We start from the raw sequence: 18,322 nt of genomic DNA on the forward strand, positions 1-18,322 counted from the left end.
GGCTCTTGGGAACGAGACTTGGCTGTCCTGTGACCTCGGTTGCCTAAGATGGTCATGCTTTGGAGCACGTGAGTCTCCGCCCCATTGCCTCAAGTGACTGGCTCCGTGTCAGCGCCTGACTCAGGGGCACCAGTTGGGCCTATGAAGTGGCCTGGCATAAAGATGATGAGCTATGCCAACCAGACTCTGTTTCCTTCTGTACACACTGCCAGGAAGTTGGGAGAAAACAAGCAGGAAACAGTGGAAGTAGTGAAAGAGCTCAGGCTGTGGCAGCCCCGCAGAGCGACCACAGGGAGATGGGGCAGGGCTTAGCTGCTGTTTTAGAAGCTGGAAGGGAGAGGCGGGCTTAGCATACTTGTAGGTTGATCCGCAGGTTCCCCTCCCCTTCACTTTCCCTTCACCCAAGCCCTACACTAGTGTATCTTGGGACCATCAGTCCCTACTACAGGGCAAGATTTAGGCTATGAGCCACAGAAACATGGCTGACATAAGCAAAAGAGGAGGAAAGGGGGCAGGCATCCTCAGAGACTAGGAGTGTCAGGAACCTTGCTCTGCCTTGTCATCTGTACACAGAACACACATCACAGGGAACACGGCTGCCATCAACTCTTGTTTACCCCCTCCTACCTCAAGATGATCCAGGAAGAGAGGGTCATCCCAGGGAACACTCTCCTGGGCTCAGCCCTGGTCAGGTGTACCCCTAGGCACATCACTGTTTCCAGGGGCCAAGGCAGCATGGTTGGCCACCCTGTGGAGGCACCTGTGGCCAGAGAAGCAGACAACTCTAGAACACAGGGCACAGGAGGAAATCTACCAGAGGAGATAGTAGCCCTTACTGGTGTGCAGTGTTAAGCAACACAGCACACACAAGACAGAGGCCAGACATGGCCCCCAGGCTGCTCACTCACTGTGGTCTCCCCTGGACCGGAGCAGGCCCTTGGAGACAGCATCTATTTACCAATCTGAGGGGGCAGCTGCTGGAATACATTAGGGTAACTCGATTGTAAGATTTTAATGACACAGCATTGAGACCTTGGAGGCCTGAGACCCACAGTCGATCAATGCATGTTCCTTTCACTCAGGCCCAAGTGACTGAAAATCATTTTGCTCCCCAAGCTTTTAAAGGTCAGGAGTTGAATGCTTCAAGAAAAATCTTTCTCTATTACAGGGAAACCTCCTGCATTTAGCGGCCTGTCAATCAGCAGCTCACCCCCAGGAGGCCTCAAAAAGGGAATGAAGGAAAAAATACTGCCTGGCTTGTTCCTGTTTTTCTTTTGACTGGGCTGCTTGTGCGTGTGTGTGTGTGTGTGTGTGTGCGCGCGCGCTCATGCATGCTTGTGTATGTGCATATTGTGTGCACATGCTGTGTGTACCTGCTTGTGTGTGTGCATGTATGCATATGAATGCATGTTTACGTATGCTATATGTGTGTCCACGTGTGCATGTGTGTGTTTGTATGTTGTATGTGAGCATGTATGTTCACATGTGCATGAATGGGTGTGTGTTGTGTATGCATGTGTACATTTGCGTGTGTTCTGTGTGTGAGCATGTATCTCTGTGTATGCACCTGTCTATGTTCACATGTGTGTATGTGCCTGTGTGTGTGAATGCAAGTGTGTGTTTGTATGTGTGTATGTTGTGTAGGTGCATGTCTGTGTATTTTTATTTGTGCATGCATGTTCATGTACATGTATGTGCATGCCTGCATGTGTGTGCATATGCGTGTGCATATGTGTGTGCATATGTATACCATGTGTGTACATTTGTGTATATATGCTGTATGTGTGTATATGGTGTGCATACATGTGCATTCATGTAAGTGCCTATGTGTGCATTCATTTTTTACATGTCTGTGTATGTATGTATGTGTGTATGTGTGTATTGCATGTACGTACCCATCTGTATATGTTGTGTCAGTGCTTGTGCATGCATTTTTGTGTGTGTAGCTTGTGTGTGCATGTACACAAATTTGTGTATATGTGTGTATGTGTGCATATTGTGTGTGTTTGTGTGTGTGTGCATGCCTGTGTGTATATGTGTGTGCATGAATGTGGTGTGTGCTTGTGTATGTGTGTACACATATGTGCCTGAATGTACATGCCTGCCTATGCATGGGTGTGCACATATATGTGTGGATTCCTGTGTATATGTATGCTATGTGTGTGCACACATGTGTGCTTACATGCTTATGCATGTGTGTTTATATGCATGTGTGTTCATATGTGAACATGTTTGTATGTATGTGCATGCACAAGTGCCTGATTGTGTATGTTCCTTTGTGTGGGAACATGTGGCAGTGTGTGGTGTAGTGAAAGCTGTATAAGTCTGGGGCTGTGGCTTAGTGGGTAACATGTTTGCTATGTAAGCATGAGGGCCAGAGCTGGGACATTGGAGCAGGAGTTTGGGGACATTGGAGCAGGAGTCAGGCAGGTCCTGGGTGCTTGCTGGTCAGGCAATCTAGCCTGTACAGTGAGCCATAAGATCAGCCAGAGACTGGAGAAGGAAGACACTTAAGTTGACCTCTGACTTCCACATGTGCTCACAGGTGAACTCTGGCACACACACTCTCTCTCTCTCTCTCTCTCTCTCTCTCTCTCTCTCTCACACACACACACACACACACACAGGAAAGAAAGAAAAAATTCAAAAGGAAAAGAAATTGTCTTCCTAGTTTGACTTGGTAGCCAGCTGGCCTTGGGCTGCTGAAGTGCTTCCTTGTTCTGCCTCCAAACTGGCTGCTTCAGCTTCTGTCACAGATTGAGAGGGAGGCAAGGAAGAGTTGGGGTCACCATGGGCCTGGGGGGGCACCTCCTCAGGCCACCTCAGAGTGCCAGGCATGCCTCCAAGAAAACCTTCTTCCACTTGGCTCTTGTAGCCCAAGGCAGGTGTCCAAAATGCAGATGAAGGCCCAGCGCCTCTGTGTCCCAGCTTGGCAGGGACTCTGAAGCTATGTGTCCCCTTTGCTAACTGGCCTCAGGCTTATAGACATGCAAATGGGAGGGACACTGTCTGTCAACTGGGGCCTAATCCCTTTGTTCCTACCTGCCAGCCAGGCAGCCTTTTCTAAAGCAGTTTTGGCTGCCTGGGCAGCTGCGAGGTGCTAATAGGAACGCTGGGCAACAGAGCTGGTTGCCTGGTAACTGCAGGCTGCGCAGGGGTCTCAGGTGGCGGATGGGCCCCTTGAGCTGCCCAAAAGCTCGAGGGCCTCCTCCATCTTCAAGACTAGGGGACTTAGTGAGGCCCAAGAATTTAGGAAGCATGCGACTTGGAGCAGGGTCCTCTTGAATCTGATTCCTCCCTTTCCTCCCTTGAAATCCTCATCTTTACACAGTGTCCCCCTGACCAGGAGGCCCAGAGCAGTTCCTGTCTCTGACTCAGCTCAGTGCTTTCTGGATTATTTATTGGGAATAAAAACAATGAAAAGATTCATCGTGGGGCTGGGAAGACAGCTCAGCTGGTAAAGTGCTTGCTGTACAGGCCTACAGATCTGAGTTTGGGTCCCCAGTTCCCACATAAGAAGTCAAGCACAGTAACCTCGGTGCTGGAGAGACAGAGATAGGTGGATTCCTGGAGCTCGTGGCCAGCCTGGTTTGCCAATTGGTGACCCCCAGGTTCAGCTCGAGACCCTGATTCAAGAGAAAAGGTGAAGAGTGACTGAGGAAGGCACCAAACCTTTGTCCTACAACTACACAGGTGCACACACACACACACACACACACACACACACACACACACACACATGCATACACATGCCCATGCTCACATACACAGTGCTCGTGCACATACATTTGCACCAGCGTGTGTGAGAGTGTGTGTATGTGTGTGTGTGTGTATGTGAGAGAGAGAGAGAGAGAGAGAGAGAGAGAGAGAGAGAGAACATGAGAGCATGCATACCCAAGGATATTAATTGGCTAAACCAGTGACTGAAAGGCACTGGAACAGTTCAGTGGACACATTCTTTCTCGCAGAGAGCTCAGTTGTACAGGGGACTTCTGAGGAGGCAGCTTTAGGAGCTGTGCCTCACACTGGATGGGCTTCTCAGTGACTTAGCTGCCTCTGAGTCATCCATGCGCCTGTAAGTAACCCCTTACCAACACTCTCATAAATAACCAGCAAACTCACTGGATCAGTAAGCTGAACGTGGGTGGAATCATTCCTTAGGTCTCTCAGCAGTGCCCTGTCTGAAGCAAAGAAGACATTTGTTTGTGTCTCCTCAGGGAGTGTGTGATCCCCTTCCCAATTATTCTTCCTTGTGTCAACCAGACATGGCTGCACAGATGTATGTTGATGAAGTGACTACCAAGCGCTTCAGTAGTATATGGTTCCTCGCTTGCCGCAGGCCACTGCCCGAGAACACCGAGGCTCTGCCAGCACATCGAGCAGCACGCCCAAGGCCAAGCAGCTGTCAGGGGGCAGAGGAAGGAGAAGAGGGGCTTTGTAATCTCAAATCTGTCTTTCCTTCCCTATGTCCAAGTCTTCTTAGTAAGCTCTCTGGAGACAGGTTAGCCAAATAGCTGTACCACTTATATTAACAAGCAAGCAGAGGCAGCTTGGGGAGAGCAAAAAGATCAAAGGGAGCTGGGAGGCTCCACTCCTTGAGTGGTCACTGTGGGCCTGGTCTGGTGTGCCTGACACCCGGGAGTTTCTCAGACTCCCAGCCCTTATGCTAGGCTGAATTCTAGTTCATCCAGCTCTGCAGAAAATGAGAAGTATCTGCTCAAATTTTCAGAGTGCAGTGACTTTGACTACTTCTAACTAAAGTGGGCAATGCCAGAGGGGATATTAACTATACGTGGGGTATATTGATCTCCTGGTCCCAGATTAGTTGGGAAACAATTAGTGGTCAATGCACAACACAAAATGAAACTTGCAGCTGTCAGATAGCTCGTTTGGAAATATCCCCTGCCCATATGCCTCCACTTTCTATCAAGAGAAATCATTGTGGGGAACAGAGCCAGCGCTGGGGCTGGAGGGTCTCACAATGTCCCCGCATTGCCAGTTAGCCTGGTGGACCAGCACCAGCCTGAGAGACACGAGTCTTCGGCTTGACTTTTTGTGGGGTCTTGAGCAGGGACTTTTTGAAAAGGTCAAGGTGGACACCTGAATAATGACGATGCCACCCACCACTGGAGCTCAGAGGATTCAATGGAATGCCTTCCTTAAGGTTGTTGAGTCTCAGGGGACAGATAGAGGTTGTTGCTTCCCCTTGGAATGTGTGTGTACATGTGTATGGACTTGTGCTTACCTATGCATTTGGGTATGGTGGCCAGAGGTCCTTAGCAGGTGTCTTCCTTTATCACCTGCCTCAATATTTTTTGAGACAGTTTTTCACTGAACACGGAACCCCCTGTTTCAGCTAGACTGGCTGACTATCAAGCCTGAAGGATCTACCTGTTTCCCCCAGCCCTTCCTCAGTGCCAGAACTGGCGTTATAGACATATGCCACCATACCTACCTCGAGCTATTTCATGTGGGCTGAGGATTCAAATTCACTCATGTGATGTTAGCATGTGTGGATCACCAAGCACATGCTCCTGTGCAGGTCCTCATAGCACTCATGTGATGCTATCATGTGGGGATTGCCATGCACATGCTCATGTGCAGGTCCTCATAACACTCATGTGATGTTAGCATGTGTGGATCACCATGTACATGCTCCTGTGCAGATCCTCATAGCACTCATATGATGTTAGCATGTGTGGATTGCCATGCACATGCTCCTGTGCACCTTCCTTATAGCACTCATACAATCTTAGAGCTGTATAAATAGATATTAGTGGTTTATGGTATAGTGATTAAAGAAAGTCTTCTGGCAGCCAAGCGAGAAGATGCAAGGAAAGCAGACCCAGGTAAGAAGACAGTATGCTGTGTCATCTTTACCACCACTGTGAAGGGGCAGGAGGCCAAAAAGGTAGTGAGTGTTCTGACACAGAGCCTAAGAACTTTGGCCTCCAGTCCAAAGAGACGCCACCTGCTTCCTCAGATGACCCGCTACATCAGGCTTCAGTGGCAGAAGCCTTCCTCTGTAAGTGGCTCAAAGTACCTTCTGCAATCAATAAGTTCACTCAGGCCTGGATCTGCAAACAGCACCCAGCCACTTGAGCTCACCCACAATTGCAGGCCAGAGCGGAGGCAGGAGGAGAAGCTAAGGCTGCTGGCCTGTGCTGAGAAGAAAGTTGCTGGCAAAGGGATAGCCCCTCTAAGAAACCACCTGTGCTTGGAGCAGGAGCAGGGATCAATATGGTCACTACTTTGCTGGAAGACGAGAAGGCCCAGCTGGTAGTGATGACACATGATGTAGACCCCATCAAGCTGTTGGGTTCCCCACCTACCCTGTGTCATAAGATGGGGTTCCTTACTGTATCATCAAGGGGAAACCCACCATGGGTGCCTCATTCACACTTGGAAGACAAAGGTGGGGGAGCCTATCAGGACCCATTACAGCGACAGATATGAAGAGATCCCTTGCCACTGAAGAGGAAATGTCCTAGTTCCAAAATCTGCGGCTTATATTACCAAGCTGGAAAAGGCAAAGGTCAAAAAACTTGCCACTAAACAGGGTTACATGTACACTGCTAAGTTTTCTGTATAAAATTGCCCTTCAAAAAAAAAGCCATCTGTATTCAATATGGAACAATTGCTTTTGACCCTTGTTCAGTTGGACCCGAGGACGCAGCATCCCTGGATATGGAGGTCCAGCTGTCCTTACAGTTTAACCGGGAGGCTGGACAAGCAAAGTGATGATGCATCCTGAAAGGGAGAGTGTCAGATACAGTGGCACCTAGAAACAGAACACTGTTTACAGAAGGGATGGAGAAGAGATGTGCCAAGTGTCCAACACTTCAGGACACTCTACACTGAGAAAGGCCAGGCGTCTCCTGCAATGCAGGGCTGTGTCTTTGACCATCATCTTCAGCATGCCCCAGACTTCATGTCCTGCGGCATGTAGCAGGCTAGCATCCAGACAAAAAAACGGCTAAGTCAGAGTTGGTCTCCCTGCCTTGCTGCAGACTTGCAAACTGAAAGTTCAAGAGAGGAGGTGTGGGGGATGGGACTGGTTTCCCATCTTTGTTTTCAGGTACAGGTATCTACACCACCTTCCTTCTTGGAACTGACTACACCGTGGAGTCTAGTCCTGCCAAGGCCTGTGTTGAGCTTCCACTCAGCACTGATCCTCTACCCAGCACCTCCAGGTACACATGACTAGTTAGAGCTGGGCATCCTGTCCCCTGCCTTCTTTTAGCACAACTTTGGGGAAGTCCCAGAAGCCCCAAGGCAACCTGCCTAGTTTCTTTTTCTACTGGCTGGCTGAACATGTCTGCCTGCACAGCCACTATGTCCTGCCATGATGATAATGGACTAAATTTCTGAACTGCAAATCACCAGTTAAATGTTTTTCTATAGAAGAGTCACCAAAGTGATGGTGTCTCTTCACAGCAATAGAAACACTAACTAAGACACTAACCTGCTTTCTTATAGAACCTAGGACCACCAGCCCAGGGGTAGCACCACCCACAATGGGCTGGACCCTCCCCCATCAATCACTATTAAAGAAAATGCCTTAAAGGCAGGGCTTCTCTGTTTAGCCCTGGCTGTTCTGGAACTCATCCTGTAGATCAGGCTGACCTCGAACTCAGAGATTCACCTGCCTCTGTGGAGGCATTTTCTTAATTGAGGTTCCCTCCTCTCAGATGACTTTAGCTTGTGTCAGGTTAACATAAAACTCTCCAGCACACCACCCTCCTCCCAGTGCTTGTGAGTAGCTGAGGCCTGGAGCTGGCAGCCAAAAGCATCATGTAGCTTGGGCAGGTCAAGCCTACTCTACATCTCACAGACTGTACTTGGGGACACATGTTCCCATGTCTCAGCCCCAGGCAGGGAAGAGGGGCATAGACAATGCTCTCTGTGTGATGAGAATGGAAACCCAAGGAAAACAAGGGGCACTTTTGTTCTGAGGCCCTGCCTGCCACAAGCAGTGCCCAGGCCTGAATTCCCACCCCTAGGCGGTTTTCTTGTTTGTATGTTTGTTTTTAACAGGACCTCGGGTATCCGAGACTGGTCTTGTATAGCTGAGGCTGACCTGAGCGGATTCTCCTTCAGCTAACTCTTGAGTGCTAGGGTGACAGCTATGCCCCCATGCTATTGATGCAGTGCTGGGGACTGACCCAGGGCTGTGCATGCTAGGTGAGTGCTCTGTAAACTGAACCACATCCCAGCTCCTTTGCCTTTGCTTTTCCAATCTGTGGCAGGAACCCAGGTGCCAGGGCCTCCTCCATCTTTTGTTAATATGGCCATAGTTTTCAGAACGTTCCTTCTATTTCCATCTGACCTGTCCACCCAACCACAACCCCTGGGGCTCCTAACTACCCACATCATGAGTGCCATTCTCCCACACCTGGTTCCCAAGCTCCCCAGGAATGGCGACTATCACTTGACTAAAGGGTGAGATTTATGGCATCTGGATTATATCTCACTAAAGCTATCATTAAAAAAACAAAAGAAGGGGCTGAGAAATGGCTCAGTGGATTAAGTAGCCCAAGGCCTGAAGTTCTGACCTCCAGAATTTACATAAAATTAAATGCAGTAACAAGCACCTGTGATTCCAGCACTCTTTCAGGGAGAGGGGAAGGCAGAGACAGAAGAGTTCTCAGCTAACCTAGAATACAGACTGCCTCAAACAAGCCAGGAGAGGACCGAGGTTGCCCCCTGACCTCCATGTGCAGGCCATGGCATGTGCTGTGCATGCTTGCACACACACACACACACACACACACACACACACACACACACACACGAGAAAGAGAGAGAGGAGAGAGAGAGAGAGGAGAGAGAGAGAGAGAAGAAATGTACTTCCTGGTACTTAGAAGTAGCCTTAAGTTGCTGCTGCAGTCCATTCATTCATTCATTCATTCATTCATTCAGCTAGTAAACATTTCTTGTGCATTTTCCATCCAGTTATCAATGCAGTAATAACTAAAATAGGTGCAAGCCAGTCATCCAGCCACTCAATCAAGTAAAACATTTCTTGAAAGTCTCGTCTTTTAATTAAATTGCACGTGTCTGTTGCTTTCTAGCTAATAACACACCTGAGATCATTTTGTATATAAAGCATTTTGCCAAACCCTTCTCGGGAGGGTTCCCCATGCTGCGCAGTCCGGTCACCTGACCTTTGCCTGCAGAAAGTGTTCATCCTCCACCATGTTCCCCTCCACCCTTCCTAAAGCATCATGACTCCAGGGGCGTATGTATCCTCCCTATGTGATGTCCCTGATGGGTGCAAAGGTACCATTTTACTCTTCTTGCCAAAGAGTGGCTCAACTCCAGATCTGGCTACTGGACAGAAAGATGGAGGATCCTCAGAGGAGGGCCAGGGGGAATGCTGTTCCTCCCCTCTGGCCTGTTAGAAACCACTAAGGAAGCCTCCAGCCCCGAGTACCATTTGCAGCTCTCGTGAGAAGCAAGCAGATTTGGAGCTTGGAAAACAAAACTGAGGAAACCACCAAAAAGGCTAAGCTGAACCCCAAGAAAACCGACCCTGTTGTAAGAGCTCAGTTATCAGAGTCCACATAGTGTGTAAGCCTTTACCTAAAGTCACGTTGTATTTCCATCACTAGGAATGCCCTAATGACTAAGAAGGACTGGGGGTGAAAGGCCAAGGTTTTAGCTTGGTTTTAAAGCCTTCTCCACTCTGAAGCTGGGCCCTTACCTCCTCCTTGGGCTTTGGTGGACCTTACATCTCCTCGTCAAGCCGTTCCTTCAGACTGCACACTGTTCCCTGAACTCACCACACTTCCACTGTCTGTCTTTCTTCTCTTGCCCTACCTGTACCCCAGGGTGTCTCTGAAACAGAGGGGCAGATGAGGGAGTAGTGTGACAAAATTGGCTGGAGTCCTCACAGCGCAGCAGATCCAGGCTGGGCCTGCTCGTTAGGACTGATCTGTCTGGGAGTTCCCATTGGCCTCACTGGGCAGATCTGGCTTGAGTGGAAGACAGAGAGAGATAGTGAGGAGAGACGGGGCAGGAGAGAAAGACTTAGAGACACACAGGCCTAGGAAGAGAGCAGGGAGAGAGATGGGGGCCTGGTGGGTGTTAAAAAAGGAGAAGCTAAAAAAGGGGAGGGCAGAGCAAGAGGCTTGGAAAGAGAAGAGGGAACAGCCCTGAGGGGAGAGGAAGGCTGCAGGGGGAGTCAGGGGGGAGGAATAGGGGGGGTGAGCACAGAGAAGGGCCAATGGTGCTGAGTGCAGAGCCGGTTCCGCTGGGAGCAATTTCGTCAATAGCACTTTTACCACTCAAGTGATTCTCATCACAGCTGGTGCCAGGTGGGCTGGGAATGGCAATAAAAAAACAGTTTTGTTTTGAAAAAATCATCCAGGTTATTTGAAGATTCTGTATGTGTGCATACCCTTTGAGGCCCTGATGAGAGAGGCCAGGGTAGGTGGTATAGGCAGCCCTTCAAGGATACAGGGCACAGCTCAGTCTGGTGGTGATGAGGACAGAGCCCCAACACACACACACACACACACACACACACACACACACACACACACACACACACACACACACGGCATAGGAGAACATGAACAGCCACTCCACTGTTCCAAAAGGACCTGGACTCTGTTCATGGAGTCTAGCTAGCTTCTGGAAGTCCAGACGTCTGCAAGCCAACAAGTCTGGGGACCAGGTAATAGTCACCCACACATATAGGATCACAGGTCACAGGAGGTGCGGGTCTCTGACCAGTCAAGGCTTGTCTGGCACACAGACCAAGGAAACAAGGTGACAATAATATGGCCACAGTGCCACAAAGGATCTAAGAGGCTGAAAGAATGTCCAGAGTCAAACTCACAAGAAGTCACCTACAACAGGGCCCCAAAGATCATTGGAAGAGAAGTTGGGGAACAAACTGGCGGGAGGCCCAGGGTTTTAGGGCACCACATTGCTCAGGGAGAGGGGAGCATGGCTGGTCATCGCTTTGTCACTAGGTCACCTGGGTATCTGTTTTCTGTGTTATTTTGTCCTGGACTTTGGTCAGTTTGCTTTGAATATGTGAAATAGATTAATAAAAGATGGTGGCAGAGAAGGGGGAACTTTCTGATGTTTCTCACATCCCATTTTACAGGCAGAGAAGCTGAGGTCCCAGAAGTCCCATAGCTGGGTGATGATGGAGTCAAGATGTACACCCCACTTGAAGAGGTTGTCCCAGCAAACTGATTTGCTTCCATCTATTTAACAAGAATATGTGGTTCTCGGGGCTGTTGGGGCGGGGGAGGCAGGTGGCTTTCCCAGTGCAAGCCTTCCAGATCTTCCTCTTCCTACCTCCATCTCCAGCTAGCAGAACTCTTCTGGGGAGATCAGTCATCCTCGATCGTCAAAAGGAACTGTCTCCATGGTGCATTTATTGACTCTAAACATCTGGGTGGGGGTTGTTTCCACCTTGTCTTTTTCTTGCTTTTAAAAACCAAGTGTCTCTCCAGCGCAGTTTGCAGAGTGGATATAAATTTTATCCCCCACCCCATTTTTATTGCTTCTGTGGGATTATCATGTAAACATTCCCCGGAATCCCAACGCTGCTTACTGTGAGCTCAAAGTAGAGGTCTGTGAGCAGACTGCATGTTACCGACAGGTTGGAAAATGCAGTGTTTAGAGTTTCCATTGAAACTCAACATAAGAGAACTCTATGCTGGGACCCACATGTGCTCATTTAGTGTGTATCATCATCCTAATCCTGCCATGCCTCCCAGAACCGGGAGAGCTTGAATTCCTGCCTGACAAAAGGGGAAGTGAAGGGACCCCAAAATGCACTGTTCTCACACCATGTTGGAGTCACGATTAATGTGTTTATCTCGGGCAAACTGTGCTGAACAAGGCCAATTTGGCTTTCACACTAGCAAGGGGCTGAGGCCCGTGAGTGAGGGGGCAGCTGTCTTCTGGATATAGACAAAGAACTGACCTACAAAGAGAGTCGCATCCTAAAGGTTGACTGTCAGACTGTCAATTAGCGGGCAACAGGGCAGGGGCAGAGGTGGACTGTCTGTTGGGAGGACAGGAGAGAGTGTGGGTGGCGTGACGGTGGCCTGGAAGAGGAGCAGTTTAGAGCCCTGCATCCTGTCTGTCCTCCCTCTCTTGGCAGAGAGAGCTTTATCCCACATAGTGATTGGCTAGGCATGCCATGCACCTCGTTTTCCATGTGATTGAACCTAGCCAATCACAATTTACTGCTTCATTGAACCACTACTTGGTTCTGGGCGAGGTTGCTGGGCCAATCAAAGCCCTTGCATGACTGGGGATGACTCTAGGGAGAGAGGCTCATTTTGATGAATGTGTCAAGTCTATGGTGCTTGCCTCTGAGTGTGTGTGTGTGAGGTGGGGAGGTATTCAGCTAAGAAACACAGAAAAATGAATTCCTGAGACCAAGGACACAAGACAGAGTTCTCATGTCTTAAAGGAAGTTTATTATTCAAGAAGGTTTGAGTTTGCTCTGAACCTTCTAGTTTTATGGGTCATTATTCCTCTTTCCCTACTTTTTAGATATCAAGACCAGGAATTTGTAGCCTAAGGCATCTTAAATAATATAAAGAGTGGACTGTCAATCATTTACCTAGACTCTGGTGGGGAAAAAATTCAGACAGGCTTTGAGATAAATGAGAAATATGTTCTTGGAATGGTGTCACACACTGTTACCTTTCAGCACTCAGGAGAAAGAGGCAGGCAGATGTCTGTGAGTTCAAGGCCAGCCTGGTCTACACAGTTGGCAGGGGGTAAACAAGGTAGAGAGGGAGACTGCCTTTGTGCTATGTTGAAGAAAGCCTTTTTGAGTGGCAGGAAGGAATCTTTCATGAGGTCAGAGGTCAGCAGGGGTAAAGGCTATAACATGGCTGTCACCTGGCAAGCTGGGAATAAGAGCTAGACAGAGAGATAGGCAGCACATGGCCTGTGAGGTCTGAAGGGTAAAGGAGGGGAGTGAAGAGTGCTGTACCTGGAGGGGAGACCATGGGGACAAAGGAATCCCATGGGGTGGAGTCTGCATGGAGCTTGAAGGGACAGCACACAGGACTCAGAGCTCTGGGTGAGGGAAGTGAAGGCTTTAGAAATTAAACTGAGTATTTCTGATGGGGCTCAGGGGAGAAGTGAGTGGACCACCAGTGCAAATGTGGCTTAAGAAGTTAGGAGTCAAACAAATGTGCTCTGGACTGTCTTCCTACGGAGGGTAGGGTCAGAGCTCCGCCTAGGATGAGCCCACGGGAGACTGGGAGGCTGGAGTTAGGGATGAGTGGATGAATGTAGGGTTTGGTTAGGCGTTATGATGGTTTGAGTGATAATGACATCATAGACTTGCATATTCTAATGCTTGGTCTTCACTTGGTGGAACTGTTTGGGAAGGATTAGGGAGTATGAACTTGTTGGAAGAGGTTTCAAAAACCCATGCCATTTCCAGTTGTCTCTCTTTCTCTGCTTCTTGGCTGTTGTCTCAACCTGTAGGTTTCTCCACTGCTACTCCAGACCATGCCTATCTGCCTACCTGCTGTCACTCTTCCTGCCATGATGGTCAAGGATGCTAACTCTCCGGAGCCATGTGCTTTCTTTTATAAGTTGCCTTGGCCATAGTGTGTTGTCTTGGCAATAGAAAAGTAATGAAGACAGATGTGTTGGTTATTTCTCCTCCTAGTCAGTGTGGGTAGATGGCAGATGGGAAGATGGATGAGTAGGTGGGTGGAGGATGGAGGGTGAATGGATAGGTCAGTTGTCTCTCCCCCTACCAAGTTGTGGAGGGGGAATGAGAAGGTGGATGGATGGAGTTTTTGGATAGATGATGGAGATATGGAGAGATACAATGATAAATGAAGGGACTGATGGGTAGGTAGATATATAGTGAATGCTTAGATGAGCATATATGCAAATGACTGGCATTTGCCAGCTAGTAGACATGGGCAACCCACTTTATCCTAGAGGAGAGGCAAACATGATCTAATGTAGATCTGCTTATTTACATATATCACCTTGGACAAATGCTTATGAAACCTTTCTGTACCTCAGTTTCCTCACTTGTAAAATGGAGAGGGTAGTGGCACTTCAACAAAAAAGATCATGCTCACCAAATACTTAGAGCAGTGCTCGGGAATGATAGGCAGCCATTGAGTGGAAAGTGTAGCATTATTAAGATTGATGTCATCATGGCACACCCCCATCCTTAGACAATAGCACACTTCAGGGAGACATCGATGTGGAGTTAAGCAAATGAGGGAAGGGTGGTAACCAGTAGCTTGTTCACTTTCCCTCAGGCTCAGGGGAGCTATGCTCAGTTCTCCCTTGAGTAGGTGTGGAAGATTGGTCAGCCATGTGTGCTCTTCCAGACACGGGCTTGTCAGATAGAATTTTGAGCAACTGAGATTATATACATCCCTGTGAAGAGATTACTGTCAGCTCAACTTGAACTGTCTCCAGCCCAGTGCCATTGTGTCTCAAAGGCTGGGGCTCATAGCTGCTCTTGACATGTGCACACCCTGTCCAGCCAAGGCATTCATTTATGTGGTGACATGGTCCATTCTTCCTCCCGCCCCCCAAGCCTGTCTATCAAATGGACTGCTCATATTAACTCATTCCCATTTGTTATAGTCATCTGGCTCTTCCTTCACAGCGTGTGATGCTTGGAGTCCCAAGGAAGCAGCTGGGGAGAAGTGACAGCACTCCCTGCTCAGCTCTTCAGCTGAGCCCACCTGGATTTTTCTCTCCCTCTGGCCTGCCCCACCCAAGAACCTCTTCATCCACCAGCTGCAGGCCCCTCAGCCTCCTCCCTGCCACCGTCTCTATTGTCCCAACTGCAGCAAAGGGAACTTTCTAAAATTGGCATCTGATTATCCTGCACCACATCCACACTCTGGGGAGACTCAGACTCCTGGCCAGTATCACCCCAAATCCATGATGCTTTCTCCAACACCATCAGCTGGGACCACTGGACCCACGCCCGCCTCTGCAGCCCATCCCAAGAATCTCCATCCTTGCCTCTTTGTTTCTAGGTGTCCTCCCTGGTTCCTGCCATGCTTCCCCTCTCTCCTGAACCCACCTCCCCCCCTTGCCCAAAGTGACTTCTGGTTTTCTTTTTGTGTCAGCAAGGCTCAGGCTGACTCAGCCAGGTCACACTGACTTGGGCCATGTTGTAACATGTTGCCTCAGCTCTGAACACCACCACCCTTTTAAGAGGAATGTTTCAAAATGGTTTTTGTGGTTCCTAAGTGTGGGTAAGAATGTTTATACTTTGACTTCCTTGGTAGAGCTTGCCTAATGTGCATGAGACCCTGAATTTAATCCCTAGAACTACTTAAAACAGTGTGCTGTGCACACTCATAATTCCCACACTCCAGAGGCAGGAGGACAGATAATTCAAAGTCATCCTTGGCTTAACCTCGAATTTGAGGCCAGCCTTGGCTACATGAGACTCTGTCTCAAAGTAAACACACAAACCTCCATTTCCGACTCCCACAATCACATTCCCGGTGATACCACGATAGCTGTGTTTTTTAAATCAAAGCTTCATGCTTAAGGAGATAAATTCCCTCTCTACTTCCTTAGTTAGCAGATTCAGGGTTTGGGCCTGATGCAGTCAGGATAAAAGATTGCATTTTCAAGCCTCCCCTTGCTCATAGCTGGAGTATGACCTCATGATCAAAGTTGGAGAGAAGGCAACATCATGTGTCATGTCTGTCTGTCAAATCCTAAGATGTGATAGGGGCTCATGCCTCCTTTTCCACCTTTCTTCTGGCCCTGGTCTGATGGCTGGAATTTCAACTTCTATTTTAGATCATAAAGATAAATGCCACATTCCAAAGATTGTATGGGAGTCCCTAGGTAGAAGAGGTGGAAAGATTGTAGGAGCCAGAGGATGGAAGGCAGCAGGGGAACACAGCCCACTGCATCAACTAAGCAGGGCTCATTCGGGCTCACAGATTGGAGCAGCAAGCACAGGGCCTGCATGTGTCTGTTGTAGCTGTTAGCTTGGTGTATTGTGGGACTCCTAACAGTGGGAACGGGCTTGTCCTTGACTCCTTTGCCTGTTCTTTGGGACTCTTCTCCTCCTGTTGGATTGCCTTGTCCAACCTCAGTATGAGGGCTTTGTCTTTGTCTTACTGTATTTTGTTTCATCATGTTTGGTTGCTGTCTCTTGGAGGCCTGCTCTTTTCTGAAGGAAGACAGAAAGGGGATGGGTTTGGGGGAGAGGGAAGGTTGGGGGGAGCTGGAAGGAGTGGAGGGAGGGGAAAGTGGTCTGAATTATTGTATGAGAGAAGAATCTATTTTCAATAAATAAAACAAGCAACAAAAAGAAATAATTGGAATTTCAACTTCTTTTAAAGTTTTATTTATTTATTTTTAAGAAAATAAAACTTCACTTTAATAGGGAATGAGGAAGGATGTCCCGACAGGAATGGGCGAAGGTGTCAGAAGCATAGCCCGTTGCGGGTTAAATCTGCTTGTGCCTCCAGGATCTGGCTCTGCAGCTCTCGGACTGCGTCTTCGCAGTCGTGAAATGTGGCCACACTATAGCCCACAATGCCCAGGGCATAGCAGCCAGCGGACACCAGCAGGTAGGCAGGCAGTGGCCATAGGACCTCCTGGCAGGGGAAAGACAGTTCCAGGTCCAGAGCTCCCATGGTCAGGGCAGCCCAGGCAGAGTCCAAGAGCCCCAGTCCCCAAAGCCACTGGGTTAACTTCAACATGGTCCCTCTGAATGTCTCGCTGACAAGCTAAAGTTTTATTTTTAGTGTTTCTATGAGCATATATAAGTTATACATAATAGTTGGTTTATTATATAATATATTTTGATCATTTTAAGCCCCCAACACCATCTCTTATCTCTTCCAACTCTTGTTCATATCCTTTCTCTTCTCAAATAGTTTTTTTAACTTCCATGTCTTTTGAAAAAATTACATTTATTTTATTTACTTCTCTGTGTATGGTAGTGTGGTGTTTGAATGAGAATGGCCCCGTAGGCATCATGTGTTTAAATGCTTAGTCTCCAGTTTTTAGAACTGTTTGGATGGGATTAGGATGTGTGGCCCTTGTTAGAGGAAGTTTGAACTAACCCTGGTGACAAGTCTTCAGCTTTCAAAAGACGCCTGTCACTCCTAGCATGTCCTCTCTCTTCTTTGCGGTTGTGTCTCAGATGGGAGTTTTCAGTCACTGCTCTGGCATCATGCCTGGACTGTTGCTATGTTCCTACCACGATGGTCATGGGTGCTAACCTTCTGAAACTGTAAGCCCTAGAAACAAATTCTTCTGTAAGTTCTTTGGTCGTCTTATCATAGCAGTTGAATAATAACTAAGACTCTGTGTGTGTGTGTGTGTGTGTGTGTGTGTGTGTGACAGCATGCATGTGAGGTCAGATGAAAACATGCTGGAGTTGGTTCTTTCCTTCCACCATGTGGGTCCTACAAATCCAAGCCATGTTGTCAGATTTGGTGACAAACACTCTAACTCACTCTGCCTCTCACTTTTCTTGTAAATCCAAAGAATTTCTTTAGGATTGTTTACAGGAGCCTAGACACAATACTGATGACTAGAACAGTGAGCAAAATGCCTCTGCTTCCTTGACAACCATTAACAGCTTGTGGTGACATTTTGTTGATGATCTAACAAATAAAGCTTGCCTGAAGATTACAGTGCAAAGCTAGTCACACTAGTTAACCATAGAGGCCAGGCAGTAGTGGCGCACACCTTTAATCCCAGCAGTCACACTAGTTAGGCATAGAGGCCAGGCAATGGTAGTACACATCTTTAATCCCAGTACTTGGGAGACTGGCAGACAGATCTCTGTTAATTCAATGCCACCTTGAACTACATGAAATTGATCCAGTCTAAAAGAGAAACAGAGCTCATACAAAGGTGATCTCAGCACTTGAGATCCCATGCTTTTAATCCCAGCACTAGAGAGGAATATGAGACAGGAGGGAGGAGATAGGAGCTCAGTTTGAGGTTTGGTGGAGACAGATGCAGTCTGGAAGTGCATTCTGAGGACAGGATCGCCCCTTCCGTCTGATCACGGGTAGAGGTGATAACTCTTTAAACTCTCTAGTGGCTGGCCGCTTTGCTTCTTTGATCTTCAGCTTGAACCCCAATATCTGTCTCTGAGTTTTTATTATTAAGACCAAATAGAATTCGTGCTGTGTCAGCCTATAGGTCCTCAGGGAGGGGTGGGGCCTGGAGAGCCCCACCTATTCCGTTACTTCCACTTCACAGAGTTTCTATGTTGTCTCAGACTGCTCTTTTAAGTGAGAGAATAACTTCGATCTTAAACTACTGATGTTTGGGCTTTTATTTTACACAACTTGAT

General features: G+C 48.2%; 1 protein-coding gene across 1 annotated transcript; it reads right to left on the bottom strand.

Annotated features, from left to right (window-relative positions):
• Positions 1 to 16,335: 16,335 nt before the first annotated feature.
• LOC101824701 (dolichol-phosphate mannosyltransferase subunit 3-like) lies at positions 16,336 to 16,709 on the bottom strand. Its single transcript, XM_005075617.2, has one exon. It carries the CDS (start codon positions 16,707 to 16,709, stop codon positions 16,431 to 16,433), a length of 279 nt encoding a protein of 92 aa, XP_005075674.1. The 3' UTR covers positions 16,336 to 16,430.
• Between the last annotated feature and the right edge of the window lie 1,613 nt (positions 16,710 to 18,322).

Source organism: Mesocricetus auratus, unplaced genomic scaffold, assembly GCF_017639785.1.
Source record: "Mesocricetus auratus isolate SY011 unplaced genomic scaffold, BCM_Maur_2.0 Super-Scaffold_100691, whole genome shotgun sequence".
Lineage (NCBI taxonomy): Eukaryota > Metazoa > Chordata > Mammalia > Rodentia > Cricetidae > Mesocricetus > Mesocricetus auratus.